Genomic DNA, 8,906 nt, shown 5'->3' with positions numbered 1-8,906 from the left:
TAGGAGGTGCGGGCTTCGAACTTGCTAGACAGGCACTCTACCAGCTGAGCCACATCCGCAGGCGCAGGAAAACCTGATGAGCGCGAGCTGGATGGATCCTCAGGCAATCGTGAGTGTCTGCAGGGGTGCTGTACTCTTGACCGCTCCCACCTGCGATTGCCCGCGGTTTGAGGAAGCACCTTCCATGCAGGCGAGTCTCTCCGTCTCTTGCACCCCGCACAACTCGCCTCCTCTAGCCTTAAAAGTGGACCCCAAATTCCAGGACCGGAACTTCTGGGCCAGCCTCCATGGCCAGGTTCCGGGCTTGCTGGATTGGGATATGGGCAACGAGTGCTTCTTGACCTTCACCACGACACACTTGTCCGAGGCCGAGCAGAAACGTGAGTGGGGGCGGGAGAAGGGGGGAGGCGCGTGGGTGGCTGCGGCATCGAGTGGGCGGACTGCCTCTGTGATCCCAGGCTCGCCAGCCTCACTGGGATCAGGGTCTCGAACCCCACGCAGCAGTGGGTGTGGCCCTTACCGCCACTGAGTCTCCAGAGCCCACGAATTGTGGGCTATCACCATTTATCCCGTCACACACACACACACCCCCGCCCCCAGAACATTCCTAGACCTCCTCTGAGCTTTGGCGCTTGGGCATGGGAACTTGGCATGCGTTAGGCTTTATTTTTTGGTGTAATAAAAAAAAATCATCGTTCCCTTTGGGGAGGAACTTTGCCTCTTTGGTCGTTGCTGGTTATGATTTTGTTTTGAAGCCCAGACTTGCCTCAAGTCTTTACAGCTGACCTACTGGTGCTCTAGGCATGGGCCACCATCCCTGGCTGCTAGCCCACCTCTCCTTGTTTTATCTGTAGTACAAGATGGAGTTAATATTGTCAAAAGGATGGCAGACCTGTCCTTTTTAAGGTTTTCCTCTTCCGTGGACCGAAAGTTCAGTAGTTTTAGGTGATCACCCTTGCCTTTAAAGTGCTTTTTTAAATCCAGTGCAAAGTCGTTGGGTTAACACTGCTTTCCTCCCATTGATAGCCAGAGCCATCATTTCCACATCCACACATGGAGTAAGTCTCACTCTCCAGAAGCTGAGACCAGAGTGACTGAGCCCAGGAGTTCTAGACCAGCCTAAAGGTGGCTTGTGCAAGGCCCTAGTCTTGTTTCCGGACAGGTTTTGTGTTTTGTTTTGTTTTGAGACAGGTTCCCACACTTGTAGCATTGGGCTGGGTCCAGAACTCTGGATCAGGCTGGAGTCCCTGGCTTGGGACTATTTATCCAAGTAGGAACGGTAAAGTGGAGGCATGGGATTCTGGGGAAAAGTGTGAATGGCAACACATGTTGAGTGGCTTTGGTCTACAGTTAGAATTTCAGGAGTGAGAACTCTTGGACCAAGGCTTGAACCCTGAGGCATTCCAGTGTAGAGACTGAGGAAGCATAACCATCCCCAAGGAAGACAGCCAGGAATAAAGACAGTGGTCCAGCCTACAGGAACCCTGCGGATAAGATGTTTCCAGGCCTGAGATTGGGAGCTAGGCAGGAGGGTCTGGAGCTCAAGGTTAGCCTTAGCTTTAGCAGGACTCAAGGGCTGCTTGGCTAGAGACTATGCCCTCCCCTTCCCCCAAATGGAGCAATAAAGGGGGTCAACAAAGGGAAATGGGGTGAACCTGATCAAAGACATCATTAGATATGTGTGTGAAAGTGCTGTAACATTTTTATTTGTTGGTTGTGAGACAGGGGCTCACTGTCTGACTGAGGTCTTGCCATATGACATGCATGAAAAGTCAGCAGCCGGGCGTGGTGGCGCACGCCTTTAATCCCAGCACTCGGGAGGCAGAGGCAGGCGGATTTCTGAGTTCGAGGCCAGCCTGGTCTACAAAGTGAGTTCCAGGACAGCCAGGGCTACACAGAGAAACCCTGTCTCGAAAAACCAAAAAAAAAGAAAAGTCAGTAACTCCTATAGGAGTTGGCTCATTCTGTTATGAGGTTAAACTCAAATTGGCAGGCCAGGCAGCAAACTCAGACTCACTGAACCATCTCATAGGCTCTGATATGCTTTTATGTCTTCTAAAGGTGCTGTGTAATTTTTGCATTCCAAACGTAATCCTTCTACCTCAGACTCCCAAATTCTGGGATTATATTACCCTGTACAGCCCCCCTTGGCTTTACAATGTTTTTATGTTGGTCAAAGTTGTCATACAGTTTTTGTGCCCCAAATTCACAATCTTCCAATTTAGACTACTGGGATTACAGGTGTATATCCTTACAGATATGTTTATCAATCAAAATTGTTGTGCCTTTTTTGTTTTTGTTTTGTTTGTTTTTCAAGACAGGGTTTCTCAATGTATCCCTGGCAGTCCTGTAACAGCCTTGAATTCAGAGAGACCACCTGCCTCTGCCTCCCAAGTGCTAGGATTAAAGCCCTGCACCACTATACTGGATAAAACAAAAAAAACTTTTTTCTCGAGACAGAGTTTCTCTGTTGGGCCCTGGCTGTCCTGGAACTCACTCTGTAGACCAGGCTGGCCTCGAACTCAGAAATCTGCCTGCCTCTGCCTCCCAAGTGCTGGGATCAAAGGCGTGCGCCACCACGCCCGGCTTCAACACAGTCTTAAACAATATTTTGTCTTGTTTTGTGGTTGAAGATTGAACCCAAACTTGTGCCTCTCACACGAGGGTTTTCCTGATGAACTATATGTAACCTTAGCCCTGAGGTCTTTTGGTTTTCACAACAAAAACATGGGGGCCTGGGAGGTGGGTCAGTGGTTAAGAGCACTCAACTCTGCAAGTATGCGAGGTTCTGGTTTTAAATCCCCAGCACCTGCCTCAAAAACTAGGCCTGACTGTCTGTGCCTGTACAGTTAGGAATGGAGGGGTACTTCTGGAGCAGTGAGAGACCTTCCTGAAAAAACTAGAGGCAACTAGATGCTTAGCAGGTAAATGTTCCTGCCACCTGGGTCTCATATAGTATGCAGAGAGAATCAGCCCCTTCAAATTATCTTATGACCTATACACAAGACACATGTGCTCCTATACACCAATGAACTGTAATGAGAGAGAGAGAGAGAGAGAGAGAGAGAGAGAGAGAGAGAGAGAGAGAGAGAGAGAGAGGACCAAGGAAGACATTGGAACTCCTGGCCTTCACATGTACTCGTACAGGTGCCTGCATACACACCCCATACATATTCGTGTTCTGCCACTCACATAGATGCTCCACAGCAGATATACATCCTCCACATCACCCACGTACACATATACAGGTGCCCAAACACATACATGCTCTACGCTACACATGAATGCCACACACAGAAAACCACAATAAAGACAGACAAGATGGCTTAGCAGGTAAAAGGGCCTGCTGTCAAACCAGATGACCTGAGCGTGGTCACCAGAGCTCACAGGATGGAGAGAACTTGCTGGGTGTGGCGGTGCATACCTTTAAGACCTCCCCCCAAACCCCCATAAAAAGAAAGAACAAAAAAATTTGTGCAATGAAGACACTGCAGTTTAAGCCTGGCAGTGGGGACATGCGCCTTTAATCCTAGCACTCAGGAGGCTGAGGCAGGTGGTTCTCTGAGTTCGAGGCCAGCCTGGTCTACAGAGGGAGTACCAGGACAGCCAGAGCTACACAGAGAGAAGCAGTCTTGAGAAATAAACACAATCTCCAAACACTGCAGTTTGTAACAGAAAATTCTCAAATCTGAGCTGATGCTTATTAGGTTCCTTTGTAGCTGGATGGTGTGCGTAGCACCTGTGTATGTTTTACCATTGTTTTGGTTAATTGTTTTTTTTTGTTTGTTTGTTTTTGTTTTCCTTCCTTTCTTTCTTTGGGGCGGGGGTTGGTTTTTCAAGATAGGATTTCTTTCTAACTCTAGCTGTCCTGGAACTGGCTCTATCTACCAGGCTGACCTGGAACTCAGAGATTTGCCTGCCTCTGCCTCTAGAGTGCTAGGTAGTGTGAGCTACCACTGCTTGGTTGGTTTTAGTTTTTATTTATTATTTATTTACTTATTTTATTTAATACAGGGTCTCTACGTAGCTCTAGCTGTCCTGGAACTCACAATAGAGAGCCTTCTGCCTCTGCCTCCTAAATGCTGAGATTAAAGGCTTGTGCCACCATGCCTGACTGTTGTCCTTGCTTTAATTGTGGTTCTATGGGTTGAAGTCATGTTGAAGTCATATCCAAGTGCTCAGAGCTCTCTTCTCAACCAAGGAATTTATTTTTTGGTATTATTTGCATACGAAGAGACCTTTAAGTCTCTGCATAGGCCATAAGTCACCATCTAAAAATTCAAGGCTCTCAGATCTACCCGCAGACAGGAACTCCACCATCTGTGACCTCCACTTTCAGTCCTACAGACTGTATAAGGGAGTAACTCAAAATTTACTAAGGTCAGGCTATATAATGAATGACACTTCTGGGCAGGGGCTGAGAGATAGGGCTGAACATTGCCTGATGTGCCGCCATCTTTCCGACCCAAGAAAATGTAATTTAATTTAAAATATGATAATCATGAAGCTGGCCTTGTGATACTTGTCTGTAATCCTGGGAGGCTGGGGCAGGGGTATAGCAAATTTGAGGCCAGCCTGGGATTTAGAACAGGAACTCATTGTCAGGAGGAAAAGGAGCAGAGGGGAGAGAGAGGAGAGATACTGAGTTTGCAGTACTTGTCAGTAAACCAAGCAACAGCACCCAGTCCACAGCTCTGCCATATAGACTAGAAGAGAAGTCTGATGTGTAGCCAGATTTGGGAGCCTTGGATTTATGGATGGTAACTGACAGTCATGGGCATGAGTGTTCAAGGATAGTATGTGTGGAGTAAGAAGAGAATGCAGAAAACTTGAGGTCAGGGGTGAAGGGTACACCAGTCTCTGTAGCCTCATACTACCCGGGCTTGGCCCACACTTGCCTCAAGAGATCTTCAAGACCCCAGATCATGGGGTAACAGTGGAAATTCTAGAATGTCTTGACCATCTTTTTGCCAGTTGCCAAATACAGACTCCCAAGAAATTGAACCACCAAGCCTGCCTTTCTCTTGACTCTTCTCTCTCTTTTGGCCAGTTGCCCTGTACAGACTCCAACTTGTTGAACCACCAAAACTGCCTTTGGAAAAAAAACCCAACCCTGATAAAGATGGTAAGTAGTGAGTTCTGTGGACCGGATCCCCTCTCCTGAGCTGGAAGCACCTTGCTCCCCACAGCCACAGAACTATGAGAGATCCCCTGTTCCTCTGCCCAGGTCCAGACATTGAGCCCAATCTGTGGATGTGGGTGAACCCAAACATCGTGTATCCTCCCGGCAAGCTGGAGGTCGCAGTGAAAAAGGAAGACCAGAGTGCGCTGCCTGCTTTCCAGCCAGCCCTGAAAGAGGAGGAAGACAGCTGTTCAGAAGCTTCGGAGGTACAGCAGCCATTGCCTCCTTGCAGGCAGAAGAGGAAGCAGAGGAGAAGCACATTGCCTCTTCCCCTAGCACCTGGGAGGAGGTAATGGATGGGTGGGCACAGGGCCGAAGCAGCAGCAGCTGGGTTTCGGAGAGCCAATAAAAGATGAACAAGTCTAGACCTGACCTGGACCCTGGGGCTGGGGAGAAGGTTGGATAGTGGATTCTAGACTGCTCCCCTTTTTGCCGTTGCACACTGGAGCTGAGACTGAGGAGTCAGGACCAGATCCTACCCTGTGCCCCTCTAGCCTACAGAAGAGGAGGAGGCCAAGGCTCATGACGACAGCTCCTCTCTGGCTCTCCCATCCCTTCCCACAAGGGCTCCACTCGAGAATCCGTGGAGGCTTCCGCAAGCCATCAGCCCAGAGGGGAGGCTCTGGTCCCGGCCCCCTCTCCATTACTTCCATCTGATTGCCTTGGCACTCAGAAACAGTCCCCCCTGTGGCCTCAATGTACAGCAGATCTACAGCTTCACTCGGTATGTGCCCAGGGCGCCCTGTGAGGAGGAGGAGGGGAGAGTCGGGGTTTAATAACTTCCAACCTGGCCCTGGGCTGCTGACGCAGTTTCCCCTTCTCATTTTATATCCCCAGGCAAAATATATGCCTACTCAGCGGTCAAAAACATAACCACTGCCACCCCTTCGCCACTTACAATCCAGCTGTCCCTCAAATACCAATTCTTCTGGGTCAAGTTACAGTTTCTCCTACCATGTCCCCAAAGATTAGCCAGAATAGAATCCAGCATCCCCAATAACATCTCTGCTTTCTGCCCCTTAGACTGTCCTGCCTGGCACAGAACCTTGTACCTCCAAGGGTCAAGGAAGCCTCACTGTGAATTTGCATTGTATGTGTCTCTGTGTGTTGTGTGATCATTAAACTTTGGGCCTCTTTTTTTGAGACAAGGACTCACTTTGTAGCTCAGGCTGACTTGAATATCACTGTATAGACTGGGCTAGCCTTGAATTCAGAGACCTTCCTTGCCACTGCCTCCCAAGTGACAGGGTTTCTGTGTGTCGCACTGGCTGTCCTAGAACTCGCTATGTAAACCAGGCTGCCTTCAAAATCAGAGATCTACCTGCCTCTGTCTCTTGAGTGGTGGAATTAAGGATGTGCTACCATGACCAGCTAACCTTTCACTTTGATAGTCAGTCATACATAAGTGTGAGGGAGGTCTTCCCTGGTATTAGACAAAGAGCTCCGTGTCTCAAAGTGTTTATCTTGGGTGGTTTAATCCTATTCTTGGTTCTGCTTTGTTCCCACTGTCAAAAATCCCCAGCCCTCGAGAGAGGGGCGAAAATGAGCCTGAGACTGGGGACATTATACTGGGCTTAGAAGAAGACATTTCTCAGCCCTAGCATGGTGGTGCAGGCCTGTGATCCCAGCACTCAGGTAGGAGGAGGGCCAGGGGTTTAAGGTCATCCTCAGCTACCCAGTGAGTTCAGGGTCAGTCTGGACTACATTAGACTGTCTCAAAGATGGAAAGAAGGGAAAAGAAAAACGATGGTTCATAGGCTGAGATGTGGTTCTGCTGGCAAAGAGCAATTCCAAACCGGCCTGTCCTGCTTCCCAGGAGGCTGAGGCTCCTGGCCCTGGGGAAGAACAAGGACCCCAGTGCGTCCTTTTCAGGGGTGCCACGCCTGTCATCACTCTTCCTCCCTGTCCACAGAGAGCACTTTCCTTTTTTCCGGACAGCCCCAGAAGCCTGGAAGAACACAGTCCGTCACAATCTCAGTTTCCGAGACAGCTTTCAGAAAGTGCCGGCCAGTCAGCAGGGCGTCGAGGCCAGCACTGGGCCTCGATCCTGCCTCTGGAAGTTGACCGAGGAGGGACACCGCCGCTTTTCCAAGGAGGCCCGCACCTTGGCTTCCACTCAGCTGCAAAGTATCCAACAGTGCATGAGCCAGCCAGGTGTGAAGCCTTGTCATGCGTGAGCACAAGGGTGGGGGACCCGAGGCCCAGACTCTAGGCTAGATGCCTTCCTGGATCATACTCTCTCAAGACATCTGCAGGAAGCAGGACAGGCGTGATTGAGACCCTCTAAGTTATGAGACCTCCCATGAGAGTGGGAGTTTGTGTACAAGGAATAGGGAAACTGAGGTTGCCTCTGGCTCTGCTCACAGCCCAGAATCCTGGTTCAAATGGCCTTTGAGCTGGGTAAAAAGTAGGAGGGCTTATCTATTAAGAGGATTCTGCCTTAGCAAGCAGAAAGGCTTCAGAAGTGGTAGCCATGGAGCCTTAAGCTCTGTGAGATAGCATAGCAGACCAGGGACAGAGCGGGTCAAGATTGCAAGCTCCTCTGAACTCTCTTACAGATGTGATGCCCTTCCTCTTTGACCTTCAGGATGAATCATCCATGCCCTATTAAAGTCTCCTTCAGCAATACCTGTGTGTGTGTGATCTCTGAGGATGGGGCTAAGCATGACTGGGATTCAGATCCAAGAATGAAAGTAGGGGTTCTGGAAACTGGCAGATGATAGATATAGATGACAGACTTGTTTCTCTGGAAGCTGGCAGATGATAGATAGATAGATAGATAGATAGATAGATAGATAGATAGATAAACACAGACAGGCAGACAGACTTGTTTCCCCATGGATGAAATTAACCAATTGTAGCTGAATCTGAAGTATAAAGAGGGCTGGAGGGATGGCTCAGCAGTTAAGAGCATTGACTTCCAGAGGTCTTGAACTCAATTCCCAGCAACCACATGATAGCTCTCAAACATGTGTAATGGGATCTGATGCCCTCTTCTGGTGTGTCTGAAGACATCGACAGTGTACTCAAGTATAAAGTAAGGTTTATTGAAAGGCAACTTTGGAGTGAGTTCACTGATCTCACAGGTGGAGGTTAGAGAAGTCATGAGCTGGGCTTAAAAGCAAAGGGGTTTTATGGGCTAGGGCTGGGATTATGCCCATCGAAGGTGAAGTGAGTAGCTTGGAGTTTAGAGAAAGGGAGATGATTCCGTAGCCCCGAGTTTTCTTACAGTGGAGTTGGGGAGGGAGCAGCTGGGCTTTCTTCTCTTGTGCAGGGGATGAGCAGGGGTTCCAGCCAAGCATCCCAGCCTCTGGGTATAAGGGCACTGATTCAGATCTGGCCACTTCCCGATGAAGAGGAGGGTGGGAGAGATGGGAGTCGGTGGGGTCCGTGCTTAGAGGGAGGTGTGAATGCAGAAGCACACACACACACACACACACTTTAATAGCCAGGTCATTCACAGTGATAAATGCCTGTGATCCTAGCATTTAGGAGGAACAGGCTGGAGGGACAGCAATTCAAGGCTGCTCTTCACTACATAATTTGAAGCTAGCCTGGTCTTTTATGTCCAATTAGTCAGGAAAGGTAATTTTATCAGGACCCTGATTTTTTTTTTTTTTAATTTCGTTAGCTTTAGCTGCAGACTTCTGTGTGAACCCCTTCCTGTTCTCAGGTCAGTTTTCCTGAGGTTTACCTGGTTAAAAAAAAAAAAAAAAGGGGGGGG

The 8,906-nt window shown here is 49.0% G+C and overlaps 1 protein-coding gene across 1 annotated transcript; it reads left to right on the top strand.

Moving 5' to 3' along the window:
• The first annotated feature begins 91 nt into the window (after window positions 1-91).
• Window positions 92-7,793, top strand: LOC110302330 (forkhead box protein R1-like). Its single transcript, XM_021173183.1, is given in 7 exon segments — window positions 92-380; window positions 5,051-5,125; window positions 5,228-5,385; window positions 5,388-5,471; window positions 5,677-5,906; window positions 7,095-7,336; window positions 7,741-7,793. Coding segments are annotated over 7 exon segments (1,131 nt in total).
• Window positions 7,794-8,906: the final 1,113 nt, after the last annotated feature.

Source organism: Mus caroli, chromosome 9 (assembly GCF_900094665.2).
Source record: "Mus caroli chromosome 9, CAROLI_EIJ_v1.1, whole genome shotgun sequence".
Classification (NCBI taxonomy): Eukaryota; Metazoa; Chordata; class Mammalia; order Rodentia; family Muridae; genus Mus; species Mus caroli.
Note: the sequence above shows the minus strand (reverse complement) of the source record. Positions and strands in the feature narration are given on the sequence as shown.